Genomic DNA, 14,907 nt, shown 5'->3' on the forward strand with positions numbered 1-14,907 from the left:
CACATCAGGCAGTGATCCTACCTTGTTCAGTAGTGTTTCCTACTCACCATAGAGCTGTATTAGTCGTACTATGCTTTCTCTTAATCTCTCACCTTACACTTTCTTACTTCCTGCACGGTGGATAACTGGTACTTACATCTCCAAGTGAAATGATTCTCTCAGGCATAACCTGCTTCAGCTTTACAACAGAAACCTATAACCTCCCTCATGTCTTTTTTTGTGTGTGTGATCTGCCATATGACCCAGCAATCTCTTATGTCCAAATCTAGTCTTTGCTCCTTCCTACCAAGTACAGTGGAGATTAACCTACCTCCAACTAAGATGAATTCCTTCCCTGTGTCCTAAATCCCAAGTCCTTCTGCCCTCTCAGGCTTCTGTTCCATCGATTACCATGCATATCCTCAGGGTTTTTCTCTGCCCTGGCTCCCCCTTATCAAGAAATAGAGGTGTCCAAGCCTCTGGCAACTTAAAAACATTAAAACACTCCTTGAATCTGAAATTACCCTTGGGCCACCAACCTGTTTTTCTCCTCCCCTTCGTAGCTAAACAATTTGAATGAATTCAGTTCATGGAATTCAGATCCTTATCTTCTGTGTCTTTTTCAGCCCACTGCCAGCTGCCTTAACCACTCTTCCACTCTGTTGAGACACCTGTCAGTGATGATCTTTTCTACTATGGCACAACCTCTCTAATGCTCCACATTCTTCACAACTCCTTCTTTGAAATGCTGTACACTTTTCAGTTCTATAATGTTGCTTTTTCTTGGTTTCTTCCTTATTTTGGTGACTGTCTTTTTTTTAAAGATTTATCTATTTATTTGAAAGGTGAAGCTACAGAGAGGGAGAGGGAGAGGGAGGGAGGGAGGGAAAGAGGGAGAGAGAGAGAGAGAGAAAGAGAGAGAGGGAGGGAGCGAGGGAGGGAGAGAAAGTCTTCCATCTGCTGGTTCACTCTCCAATTGACTGCAATGGCTGGAGCTGGGATGATCTGGAGCCAGGAGCTTCTTCTGGGTCTCCCATGCGGGTACAAGGATCCACTGACTTGGGCCATCTTCCACTGCTTTCCCAGGCACATTAGCAGGAAACTGGATAGGAAGTGGAGCAGCCAGAACTTGAATTGGCATCCATATGGGATGCTGACAGCCCCCAAATACGGCTCCTTTCACTTGGCATGTTTTCAAGGTTCATTTACATGATAGAATGCAACACTATTTCAATTCCTTTTTTTGCTGATTAATATCCCAATGTATGAATACACTACATTTTGCTTATACAGTAGTCCCTCTTTATCTCAGTTTTTTTTTTCTGTGATTTCAGTTAGCCACAGTCAACCATAGTCCATAAATATTAAATGTGAAGTTTCTTAAATAACTAATTAATAAATTTTAAATAATTGTGTTACAATCTATTGTCATAATTATTCTATTAGATTATTAGTTATTTCTCTTAATCTCTTACAATGCCTAATTTATGAAGTAAACTTCATCATAGGTATCAATGTATTGGAGGAAAAAGTATATATAAGGGCTTGGGACTATCTGTGGCTTTGAGAATCCACTGGAGGTTGTAGAACATATTTCTCTCAGATAAGAGAGGATCATTGTATATCTATAGATTAGGTACATTTTAGTTATTTCCCTTTATGGCTATAGTGAATAATGCTACTATAAATATCATGTGCATGTCTTTTGTGGAGTATGTTTTCACGTCTCCTGAGTAGATAGAAACCTAGCACTAGAATTTGAATTGTTGGGTCATACAGTAATTCAGTTTAACATTTTATTTTTTATTAATGATTTATTTTCCTTAGTTGAAAGGGAAAGAGAGAGAGAGAGAGAGACCAGTCTCCCATCCACTGATTCACTCCCAAATGGCCACAATGGGTAGGGCTGGGCCAAGTTGAAGCCAGGAGCCTAAAACTCAATCTGTGTCTCCCATGTCAGTGGCATGGGTCCATGCATTTGGGCCATCTTCCCCTATTTTGCAAGATGCATTAACAGGGAGCTGAATCAGAAGTGGAGAAGCCGAGAATCGAAATGGTCCTCTGATATGACGGTGGCTTAACCCACTGTGCCACAATTCCAGCCCCATTTTTACCATTTTAAAGCACTTCCAGACAATTTTTCCAAAATGGTAGGGATATCTTATATACCCACTAGTCAAGTGTGAGTGTTCAATTTATCCACATCTTCACTAACATTATTTTTTGGTTATAGTAATTCTAATAGAGAAGTGCTTCTCATAATGGTTTTAATTTTTATTTTCATAAAATTAATAGTTTTATTGTTAGTTGAACATCTTTTCATGTGCCTTTTGTTCCCTTATATATCCCTTTGGAGAAAATCTATTTAAATCCTTTGTCCATTTTTAAAGATGCACACACACAGACACACACACATTTCAAAGGCAGAGCAACAAAAAGAGGGGAGAGAGAGAGAAAGAAAGACAAGGAGAGGGGCTGGTGCAATGGCGTAGGGGGTAAAGTCACTGCCTGCAATGACAACATCCCATATGGGTGTCAGTTCAAATCCCAGCTGCTCCACTTCCAATCCAGCTCTCTGCTATGGCCCTGGAAAGTAGTAGAGGATGACCCAAGTGCCTGGACCCCTGCACCCATGTGGGAGACCCGGAAGAAGATTTTGGCTCCCAGCTTCAGATCGGCGCAGCTCTGGCCATTGCAGTCATTTGGGGAGTGAATCAGCAGATGGAGGACTTCTCTCTGCCTCTGCTTCTGCCTCTCTGTGACTCTGCCTTTCAAATTAAAAAAAAAATCTTAAAAAAAAAAAAACAGGGAAACACGCGCACACACAAACAGATATGTCCTATCCACTGGTTCTCTCCCCAAAAGTCCATAATAGTCAGGCTGAAGCCAGGAGCCACGGAATCACCCAGATCTCCCTTGTGGGTGACAGGGATCCCAGGGACCCAAGCACTTGAGCTATCTTCCATTGCTTTCCCAGGCACGTTATCAGGTAGCTGGATAAGAAACGGAGCAACTGGGACTCAAACTGGTGCTGCAATACAGGATACTGGCATCACAAGTGGCTGCTTAACCCACTGCACCACAACAAGAGCCCCCCTTGTTCATTTTTAACTCCATAATTTGTGCTTTTATTATTTACTTATAAGTATTCTTTAATGTCCTGGATGCAATGCAGACTGCTGATCATTTTAAAGAGCCAACTTTCTGTGTTGTTTTTTTTTTTTTTCTGCTTTTTCTCTGTTCTGTGTTTCATTTCTTTTCTATCTGATCTTTAGTATTGGCTTCTTTTTGTTCCTTTGTGTTCAGTTTGCTCTCTGCTGTAGGAATTTACAACTATGAATTTCCCAGTAAACACTGCTTTAACTGTATCTCAAGTGATTTTTTTTGTTTTGATTGCATTCATCTCAAAATAATTTCTAATTTTCACTGTGATTTCTTTGACTCACAGGTTATTTAGGAATATGTTAAGTTTTACATGTGTGTGGGTTTCTCACATTTCTTTCTGTTGTTGATTTCTAATTTCATTCAATTTTGGCTAGAGAACAAAATTTGTATGGTTTGAATATTTTTAAATCTATCGAGGCATGTTTATGACTTCGTATACGAGCTATTTTGGATAGAGTTCCATGTACTTGAATGGAATGTGCAGTTTGCTGTTGTTGGCTGGCAGAGTCTTTAATTAATCTAGTTGTTTTATAGGGTTATTCCCGACTTTCCACTAGTTGCATGCAATCACCAGGACCCTCTTAATTACTCGCTGTTATAAGATCCCTGTTGTTTTCAACAAAGCTGTTAGGCATGAACACGTCCACGTTGTGTTCCAAACATATTCAGCCCTTCAGACAGTGCTGCTATGCTTAGTCCTTATGGCCTGACTGAACAGAAATTCCAGACACATGTCCCTGAGCCAGGGGTGGGTATAGTAGAGCACTTCTCCTTCAGTAACACCCTGGTCTGCTAGTGAGGCTGGAGGGGAAATGGTAGCCCCCAGTCATTCAGCGTGTCCATCTCTGTATCCATGTAGAAGACTTCACACTACAAAATGAGCTGGGGCAGAGGAGCTTGTCTCACCTGAGGCACAGCCATCACCTTATGATATTGGAAGCTAGTCTTCTATCCCAAATTTGTCTAAAATAGCACTTCTGCAACACAGGGCTATGGGGTGGGGACAAGAGACACTAGTGGTCTTGTCCTCTTGGGATGAAAGCATATACTAGGGACTGGGGTGATGGGAGGCTCCAGCTTTTTCGTCACATCTGCAGGTGGTAGAGGTCTGGAGCATAGCTTGTCACATGGAGCAGAAGGAGATGGAACAGTTTCAAACACCACAGATTCTCATGATTTTTGCCTAGATTTAGTAGAGTTTCTTAAACAAATGCTTCCCCATTTTCTCTATGGCCTTATGATGATGTGTAAAGACTGTGTGTATACATATAATTGTCATGAATATTGTGTTTTTCTGGAGAGTGGTTCCATGAGGATCATCTAGAAGTCCTTACATGTTGATGTTACTCAGGGAGATCTTCACCGTCCCTTCTCCACATCCCTCTCCTGGATAACCTCTTATATATTCACCTCTTCATATACTGCCCATCCACTGATGGCTTCAGAATCTACCTCCAGCTCATCTTTCTTTCCTAGGCTGCATGTCTGTGTATATTCAGCCTTTTGGACATCTCTAAGTAAATTGTCCGTTGGGTACTGGCCACGAACATTCATAAATCTAATCTCACTTTCCTCTCAGACCTGCATGACTAGTTTTTCTACTAGATTCCATCAAAAGGAATGAAACCATACACTCAGTTGTTTCAGCCAATATGCTGGATATCCACCTATCATCTCCCACATACAGTTCATCAACCCATGCCCCTTTAGACCCTACATATTTCTTAAACGTATTCACTTCCATCAGCATGGTCATAACATAGTTCAGATCACCATCATTTCTCACCTGGACTATGGTCGTGGCCTTTCCTTAGCCCCTGTTCAAACAATTTTCCACTATTCAGATTGGTGTATTATCTCTTCTACTCAAATCCCTGAACAACTCACATAAGATCCTCTATAATCCAGATGTTTTTTCTTATTCCATCAGTGTTCTAGACATAAAGAACAAGTTCTTATCCCTAAAAGAATCCATAATTATTCTGGCTTCCAGAACCTTACAACTGTTCTTTTTCAAAACAATGTGGTTTTTTAAAAATATTTTATTTATTTAAAAGGCAGAGTGACAGAGATGATATACAGATGATAGAGAGAGATGGAGATGGAGATGGAGATGGAGAGAGAGAGAGAGAGAGAGAGAGAGAGAGAGAATCTTCCATCACTGGTTCACTCCTCAAATGGCCACAATGGCCAGAGCTGGGCCAGGCCAAAGCCAAGAGCCAGGAGCTTCATCCAGTTCTCCCATGTGGGTGGTAGGGGTCTAAATACTTGGGCTATCTTCTGCTTCTTTCTCAGGCACATTAGCAGAGAGCTGGATTGGAAGCAGAGCAGCTGGGTCTCGAACCAGAGTTCCAATATGGGATGTCAGTGTCACAGGTGGTGGCTTAACCCATTGCACCACAATACTGGCTGTGTTCTGACCCGTCTCTAGAATACCCTTTCACTGCTTCGGGATAAGTCATATTCATTATTAAGGTGCCAAGCTACATGACATTTCTTGTGACAACATTTTTTTCATCCCCTCCTCACACCAGATGAGTTCCCCCTGCTATGAACGGGCAGACCTGACTGAATCCCCAATATCATAGAAAATATTCAGTACAGTTGATTCGAACTTTTTGTTTTAGTATCTGTCTCCTCAATACACTGAAAGGTCCATGGAGACAGAGGCCATGTCACATTTGCTCAAGGCATATATCCCTAAAGGTGGCAGAATTCTTGGCCTAAAATTCCAAACCCCTGTATCACAGTAAAAGCTCAGTTGTAAAGACGGAGGCACTGAATCAGTGGACATTCCTATTTACCTATCAGGTTAAAGCTAGATGCTTAAAGAACTCAAAATTTTACTGCATAAAGCATGAATGATGGAGAGTTGGGCACTTGGTGTAACAATGAAGATGCCCACTTGGGACTCCTACCTCATGTTGATGTGCCTGGGTTCAAGTCCTGGCTTTGCTCCTGTTTCCAGCGTCCTATTATTGTGCATCCTGGAAGGTGGCAAGTGATGTTTCAGGTAGACAGGTCCCAGTCAGTTATGTGGGAGACCTAGACTGAATTCCTAGCTCGCAGTTTGGGCCTGGCTTAGTCTTGAATGTTGAAGGCATTTGGGGAATAAGCTAGCAAATGAGATCTTTCTCTTTTTCTTTCTCTCTTCTCTCTCTGCCTGTCAAATAAATAAATCAATAAAATTTAAGAAAAATGTGATAGAGCTCCTTTCTTCATATATCAATTGTACTAATATTTAATTCAGAATTAGAAAGAGGTAATTGTAAATGTTTTTGGGCAGCACGATGTTCCTGAGAAATGATTCCTTGCTCTAAATAAAGTACATCAGTGTGTCTTTAAAATTTATTTTTTAGAAAAACACATTGCATTGCATGTATTTGATATGTATCATATGATGACAGTAAAGTAGTTACTGTGAATTAAGCAAACTAACATATGCATCACAGTTTCCCATTTTTTTTTATTTTTGTGGCAAGAGCACCTGTTGTATGTGTGTGTGTGTGTGTTAGAATGGCAACAGCATTCTGAATACCTAGCATCTAATCCCAGCTCTGTTCCTTATGGGAAATGTGACTTAAATTGTTTTATCTAACTTCACTAAGCCTCAATTTTAACATCTGAAATGGAAATAATTTAATGTTCCCTACCTACCCTTACTTTGAGATTACGTAATTTACATGAAAGTCTTACAAAAATTAAACCAACCAAAAAAAAAAAAAAAAAAAAAAACCAGAAAGGTGGAAAACCCCCTTCTATGTTAAGATAATTCTTAGAATGTCCACTAGAGAGCGAGATGCCACCGCTGGAACATAGGCTAAGAATGACTTTGCAGTCTATTTGTGTCTTCTTTTAACACCCAAGAAATGAGATCTATGTTTGAGTCAACAAAAGGAAAAGAGAGAACTGCTCCCAACCCTGCCCTGAGCCCTCCTATCTTTGCATCCCTGACCCCAAGGAAAGGTGAACTCTCAGAGGTCCTGGCCTACAGAGGGCAGTGTAAATGTGGCTTGGACCATGGACAGAATTTCTGGTTCCCTACAGTTGCCATCCCCAAAAAGTAGAGCACTTAGTTCACTGTAAGATATTGTCAGCCGCTTTCTTTTTCATCTTAACCTAAAGGTCATGAGCTTTGGAGTAAGATAAAACTGAATTTCTATTCCCAACTCAGCATTGTAGCTCCATAAACCTTTCAGTGACTTCAGGTTCATATCCTTATCTCTGAGAAAAGAAATTTGAGACCCTCAAGTGCTATGTGGAGATGGAGGGAGTAGCTTGCCTCTCTCCACTGGCATGGGAGTCAGTAGGTCAATGATGCTCCCAGTTTTGGGTAGTTATGGAAGTTGAGGGGGGTGAGGTAGATGGACTTCCATTATTTGGAATCAAGTCTGTCTGTGTTAGGGAACTAGTCTAGTGATTGGAATCTAGAATTGTTCTGATCCTTTCTAGTATGCACCATGCAGAAGCTGTAAATTTGTGTTGTTTGTATATTCCCCTCACATAAGCTGGTAATTTTCAGTAACATCTCATTGAAATTTACAGCCTGATCTTTGCTGTGCTGTAGGAAACTTGGGAACAGTGGTAAAAATGAAGGAGAGCAGGGTTCCCTGAATCCAATGTGTTGGTGATCTGGTTTACCAGTAGGAGATCTGCGCCCAGCGCAGCAACCTCATAAAGCTTACAAGCTGCAGAGGGGCAGGCAGTGTTAAGAGTAGCTTGCTGTGGATCCAAAGATAGAGGAACATTCCTGGAAAACATGTAAGCTAGTAAGAGGTCCACGTTTAGCCAATACATTGCAATTGTGTGTGATTTATTGCGAGGTGGCTCCCTCTGAATTGATGCCTCACCCCCAAACCTCAGTACTAGGCAAGTAGTGTCCGTGCAAATAAAACAAGGCAGGCCTATTGCACCCTGCAGCAGGACTTGGTGAGCAGAGGTAGGTCTAGACTTCAGACCTAAGTTTCATGCTATGCATTCTGCACTTGTACAGGCCAGAAGCCACACAAATTCTATAAAGGCCCTGAGCAGTAGCCTAAACATCTTTAAAGTACAGTTAAGATGCCTGTGTAGTGTCTTCTTAATAAAAAGATCATCAATTTTTTGGTTACTACTCTGGGAGTTGGGGCTTACCTGTACCATCCTCGAGTTATATATTATGAGTGGAAATTATGTGTGTCTATATGATTACATGTTATTAAAAAATATACTTAAGTCTTACAGAGAAGCAGTCTACAAAATAAGCTCTGAAGAATATTTTCAATTTTTATTATGGAAAATTTCAAACATATACAAAAGTATAGAGAATAGTATAATGACTTCTCAAACATTCATCACACAGCATCAATAGCAATTTATAGTCAACCGTGTTTCATTTATGCACTCATCTACCCCACCCTCAGATTACTTTGAAGCAAATATCAGTAGCATATCATCTGTAAATTTTTCAATACATTTCTCTAAAAGATAAGAATTTTCTTAAAAACATAACCATAGTAGCATCTTATACCTAATAATAAAGCCAATATAGTGGGAAGATGTGTTTGTATTTCAAGAACTGGGGGCACGGTCAATACTTTGCCCTGGTCCCATGGAAGAAGGGTGTGCCACTGCAATGGGGTCCAAGTTTGCCTTAATGCAATTGCTTTACAATGCCAAAGAAAATGTAAACAGCTACCACGTTAGAGTCACATGGGGCCTCTGTAAGCAGTTCGCAAAGAGTGCTTCCATCACTCAGCCACAGCAAAACCCCATACAGTTTCCTCTAAACAGCTTGGCCTTTTTCTTGAACACGCTCTGCAAGAGGCAGATGACCCATGTCCTCTCTTTTTAAAATCTTTCATTTTGTGTTCCTCATTCATGACAGCCTCTTTGTCCAAGGCCTTTTCCAAGATAACAATTTAGGATTCAGCCCTCTGCATTCTCTTGAGCAGAGACCAGGTGGACTGAAGGACTGGGTGGACTGCAAAAGGGGTTAAAATGGTGGCCAATCCAATCAGGGAGACAGGAAAAACTAAACAGCATAATTAACTTTGGAAAATGCCTGTACTGCAGTCTTTCTTGGCTCTGGCATCAATGAATCCAGTGTACTGAATCAGTAAATTGAGAAAAACAATGTTTCCCTCAAAGAGATGTTACAATTACATGTAAGAAGGGGTTGAGGGCATTGCAAAAACCTTAAACATGTTATCTGTATATTATTTAAAGTGTATTTTTATAAAAACACAATACTCTCTTGTATCCATTGTATTTATTTTTATAATTACCTTTATAGCAAGTGTTAGTTTGTCAGTAAAATTTTAAGCAAATTAACAACAGTACAAAAACACTAAAGTTGTTACATGAAGGGCTGATTCTACAAAACGCTGCCTTAAGTAATGGAGTAATCTTAAAACTGTGCCAGTCACTGTGTGGTATGACAGATATATGACTAATAATTCTTGTCCTCAAACATCTTAGAACTGCCTTGGAAACACCTGATGTACAGAAGCCACACACGTGGTGCCTAGACAGTATCTACTCTACTAGCACCAGATTGGAAGGGGCATGTTTTGCCAGACAGCAATTACAAAATACTAGCTGAATCAAAGAGCCTTCAGTAATGCCAACCATATTTCAAGTAATGTCTCAAATTCAGGATATGCAAACGGTAAATAAAAATAGTCTTTGCTCTTGATACAGTCTAATGCAGAAGGCAGACACATCAAAGAAGCACAACAAAAGGCTATAGGTGCTGGATTAAGAGTCTGTTCACGTACAGTACTACAACAACCAGAGTAAGAGGAGCCAGTGGACTTGACAGCGTGGAGTGTTCCAAGACGTAAGAGGAAAAGCAGATGAGCGGTCTCCTTGGGAACACAGACGCGCTCACGTGCACTTGCCAATTCCGTTGATCACTAGGTTCACTTCAGTGACTCTTTCAGAGCGATCCTGAACATCTTCGCTGTTCATCTGGAAAAGCAAACCGACATACAATGAGCAGACTTCTATTAACAAGTTTTCCAAGTAGCAAATTTACCAAGGGTTTATTACATGCTTCAGTCATTTCACATTCGGAAAGCCTTCACAGACATCAGATGCAGATGTACTGTGAGTCTGGTACAGCAGCTGAGAGAGTCACCAGCCAATATACACCATGACACACAAAAAGTCAACAGGGCGGTGATGCCAGAAGTTCTGCAAAAAAAGAGTACGCATTTGGGACATAAAAAAAAATCCTAAATTCCATGTATTGTACTCTAGGCTTATGGAAGTAATTCAGGTTGATTCCCACCCACTAAAGAGTTTACAGTCTAGTGGCCACATGCAAATGGTCACATGCAAATAGATGAAGTAAAATTAATTGTGACAAGTAGGACATAGAAGAAATAGAAGGGGGGGGCGGTTCTTAACCCAGGTAGTCAGGAAAGGATGCTCATGGAAGATGTTTATGAAGTATCTACTTTTATTATCTCCAATGACAGATTTATTAAAAAAAAACACTGATCATTTGATAATTGGATAACCTGGCTGAAGTTACAGAGTGAGTAAGGACTGGAAGTAGGTCTGATTTCAAAGCCTTATCACATCAAGCTGTCTCACATAAAAATGTCATGCTTTATTACAGTCACGATAGTGACTTGCACTTCTCATAGTGATTTTGCTGAAAAACGTTTAAAATCTGCTAATACAGTATAGCAGATTATCAGAAGACCCTGACTACGGAAATATTGTTAAATTCTTTGTAGTAGTATCTGGGGGCTCCCTGACAAGAGAAGCCTGGAGGTGAAAGCTTTATATCAATTATCCCAAACGAATCTCTGCAAAGTCAAAAATCCACTGAATTACTGTATAACAATTCCCTCCCTTTAGTTTGCTTCTTTAAAAAAAGATTCTTCTATCTACACACACATACACACCTACAATTCTTGAGAAATCTTCATAGGATATTATAGATAAGGCATTAATTACATTTCCAGGACACAGATGTATCTATCTTAATCTGTTTCCTCTTTTTACAGTCACAAGGATAAAACATTTGATCAGCTGAAATGTAAACTGTTCATAAAACATGCAGAAAATCAATTTCTGATTCATATCCATAAATCACAACTATTTCGGGAAAGTGCTCATTTTCCATTTTTAGTTGAGGCAAAGCTATAAAATTTAGCTGTACATATTTACGGCATTCACAAATAATGTATAACTAACTTCTAACATTCTTACAAGGAAAAAAGTGGTACATCTGGTTTTGAAACACTGATGTGTGAGCAATTTTCTATATACTACATCTGATAACTGGTTTTAGCTTGAAGCTGTTGACTTTGTCTTTAAGAAAAAAAAAGAATCACTTTGGTTCTTTTAATCATTCCGAGGAAGCTGTGTGCCACAAAATGTTTTGCAAAAACTACTTACATGAACCTGACAATAAACCCTAAAAAACAGCAGGATTATTTCAAATGTTTCTGGAAAAAATTAACAAAACCAGAAAAAAGAAACTCATATTTACAGGCTAATAATTTTCATGAACAAATCAATATGAATATTGTATATTTGAGCCTTTCTCAGATACATAAGAAGCAAAGATAATGATCTATTATTACCTGAAGTTAAGCCTCCAAAGTATTTGTGATAGCATTTGAGGTGGGAGGAGTTTTAATCTACAAAAATACCCATAAAATAGAATACACTCTATGTGCTGTGTCAAGGTTACCATAGGATTCAGGAGTCTTCTTGAATAAGTTACTGGGGAAAAAATCTCTTAGGATAATTTTGAGACTGAACAGCAAGAGTCAATTTGTAATCAAAAATATATCTTCAAAATGTAGATGTAATATGTATCATCTTAAAAAAATCCAGTAACCATACTTGAGCATACCAGAGAATTCGGATAATGAAACTGTCATTGGGTTTAAAAAGCCGCTCATTTTCTAGTTTACTCTTTCTTCTACTGGAATTAGAAAATGTTTCGGCCACTGAGACTTGCATTTTGTCAGTACTTAAATATGTAGTAAAACGTATTTTCCAAAAAAAAAAAAAAAGTGGAAGCACATTTCTTTAGGAAGTGCAATGGCACCTCTTTTAGCAGCATACGAAAATAATAATTAGTGAAGTTACAATGTAAACCAAATGAGGAAAAATATTGGAATATTTTGAATGGTAACATAGACAAAACACACAAGGGGGCAGCACAAAGGAGTATAATTGTAGCATTAGCCTATGCTACCATAAGAATAGAAAGCACAGTAGTATTTATCAGGAGGACAGCAGTGGGCTATTCCTTACAGACATTATAAAGACCTGTGTCAGTTCATTAAAAGACCAGTAAGCTGAACAGTTAACATGTATGTAGTGTCTATGTATGCGGCATATCAATAAGACATTCAGTTTGTTTAAAGAGCAACTCCATTAAAATTTTAGCAGCCCTTGGGTTCAAAAAACAGGTTGTTTTAAAATAATTAGTATATTTCGCCTTGTACTCATTATTTACTCATAGGATATTTTTAAATGTTTAAATGTCATACATGGACCTTTCCACCGCTAACACTGTCTTCACAAAGGAGGATTCCCCCGTGCCTGCGTTGGACACGGCTGGGGAACAGGTGGGAACGGGGCTCATTCCGGAAGACAGGCATCTGTCTTTTAGACCGGATTCCTGAGGACAAGCAAGTAGAAGGCAGGCGAAAGAGTTGTGAGTCTGGCACCTGGAAAAGTTTGCCCGTGAAAGGAGACGTTCAGCGCCCACCTCTAGGAGAAGACGCGCAGGTGCCCTAGCGGAGTGACGAGTGCGAACAGGTGGATCTCCAGGGAGCCACCTCCCTGTGCTCACCAGGGGAGGCCCTTCGCGCGCGTCCCGTCCCGGGCAGGCAGGGGAAGGGGAAGCGGACCGCCCTGCCGCCCGGGAAGGCAGAGCACCGGCCCTGCCCGCCAAACCGGGCCGCCAGGGTGAGAACCGCGGCGCGCAGGGGGCGGCCGAGGGGATGACAGCCGTCTCCCCGCGGGCTGGGGCAGGGTCCCCGGTCAGACGGGTGGGAGGCAAGCCGGGCGGCAGTCCCGCGGGACGGTCCCCGCCGAACTTGGCCACCGGCAGTGCACACTGCACCTTCAGCAGCTGGGAGAGCATCTAGAGCTCACTGCACAAAGACGCTTCTGGAAAGGGCATGGGAGACGAGAGCACGGCCAGTGCCAAGGCAGAAACCACGGCGGAGCGCAGAAGCAGCGCCAGAGGCCAGATTTCCTACGTCTTTTCTGCTTTCAATTCCCAGCCGATCTTTGGAAGCAAGTCCCGGCAGGGCAGGGCAGGGCAGGCAGGGCTGGCGGACGGGGGCGAAGGCTGCGGGAGAAGAGCACAGTTTAAGGGGGACACCGCCGCGGTGGGCGAGCCGGCGGCACTTCCAAGGCCTCGGCCAGGACGCAAAGCCCGGGACCAGCATCCCCGCCGCCGCCGCGCGCCCATCTCTGCGGAACGGGCCCCACGCGCCCCGACCCCACCCACGCCCCCGGGCCCGCGGGGCAGGGCGAGCCGCCGAGTCCGGAGCCCGGAGCCCGGAGCCCGAGCCCGCGCGCGCCAGGCGCCCCGCGACGCTGCCCGGCGCGGCGAGCCGCGAGCGCGTCTGCCAGCGTCGGAGAGCCGGGCCAGCGGGCCGGGGACGGCGCCCGGCCGGCGAGACCGCCCGCAGGCGCGACTGCGAGGTCCGCTGGGGGAACAAAAGGAGCCGCGCTCCTCCGCGGGAGCGCACATGGCAGCAGAGGTGCCCCCGGCAGCGGGCAGCGCAGCGCAGGGCAGGGGCCGGGGGCGGCGGGCGGCGCGGGGCGCGGGGCGCGGGGCGCGGTACCTACTGGGGCTCGCCGGACGGCGGCGGCGGAGGCGGCGGCGCCGCGGCCACGGGGCTGTCGTGCGTTGGGGAGCCGCCCAGCTTGAGCTTCTCCAGGTACTCGGCGTGCACCGGCTTGTGGCACTGCAGCACCTTGATGGCATCCTCCACTTTGAACCACTCGCGCTTCCTGCCGATGCTCACCGAGTCCTCCCAGTCCTCCAGCAGCTCGGTGACCGTCAGCACATACACGTAGGTTCGGTGCTTGCGGGCCTGGTTCTGCTCGAAGACGCCCAGCAGCCGGCCCAACTTGCCCCTGACGCCCGCCTCCTCGAACACCTCGCGCACGGCCGCGCCGCACGGCTCCTCCTCGGGCTCCATGCCGCCGCCCGGCACGATCCAGCGGTCGGGGTGGCGGCTGCTGCTCACGAGCAGCACCTCGTCCTCGCGCTCGCTGCGGAAGCACAGGCACGCGGCGCGCTGCTTGAAGCCCTCGGGGTCGTAGGTCCGCGTCTGGTTCGGCTTGCACTTCATCCTGCCGCCGCCGGGGAGCCCAGGGGCCGCGAGAGGAGGAGCCGAGGCGAGGGCCTGGCGGAGAGTGGCGTCCGAGCCGCGAGCCCGCAGCTTAAGGCAAGCTGGGGCGGGGGCGGGCGCGGAGGCGGGCGCGGGGCGGGGGCGAGCGGCCGCGTCACTCGGCCGGCCAGCCGGGCGCGCGCCGAGGGTCCCGAGCCCCGCCGCGGGGGTGGCGGTGGGCGTGGGGGCGGTGCCGCCGCCGCTGCCACCGCCGCCGCCTCTGCCGCCGCCGCCGCCCGGAGCCCGCGAGCCGCCGCCTGCCTCCGAGGCCCACCGCGTCCCCGCGCGCCTCGCCCGCTCGCCCGCTCGCCCGCTCGCCTGTCCGCCTCAGCCGCGCCGGCACGGGTTGAGCGAGGTGAAGCGCACTCGCGTGCGCGCTCCGGGCCCCGTTCGCGTG

At 44.5% G+C, this 14,907-nt stretch overlaps 1 protein-coding gene across 1 annotated transcript; it reads right to left on the minus strand.

Moving 5' to 3' along the window:
- Positions 1–8,389: 8,389 nt before the first annotated feature.
- On the minus strand, positions 8,390–14,589 carry LOC100357181 (diphosphoinositol polyphosphate phosphohydrolase 3-alpha). Its single transcript, XM_002721654.5, has 2 exons — positions 13,963–14,589; positions 8,390–10,095 (listed from the first exon to the last, which is right to left on the minus strand). The coding sequence occupies exons 1-2, from the start codon at positions 14,469–14,471 to the stop codon at positions 10,092–10,094; spliced, it is 513 nt and encodes a 170-aa protein (XP_002721700.1). The 5' UTR covers positions 14,472–14,589; the 3' UTR covers positions 8,390–10,091.
- Positions 14,590–14,907: the final 318 nt, after the last annotated feature.

Source organism: Oryctolagus cuniculus, chromosome X, assembly GCF_964237555.1.
Source record: "Oryctolagus cuniculus chromosome X, mOryCun1.1, whole genome shotgun sequence".
NCBI classification, from domain to species: Eukaryota; Metazoa; Chordata; class Mammalia; order Lagomorpha; family Leporidae; genus Oryctolagus; species Oryctolagus cuniculus.

Coding starts and splice junctions, on each gene's coding strand:
- LOC100357181 (XM_002721654.5), bottom strand. CDS start 14,471: ATGAAGTGCAAGCCGAACCAGACGCGGACCTACGACCCCGAGGGCTTC.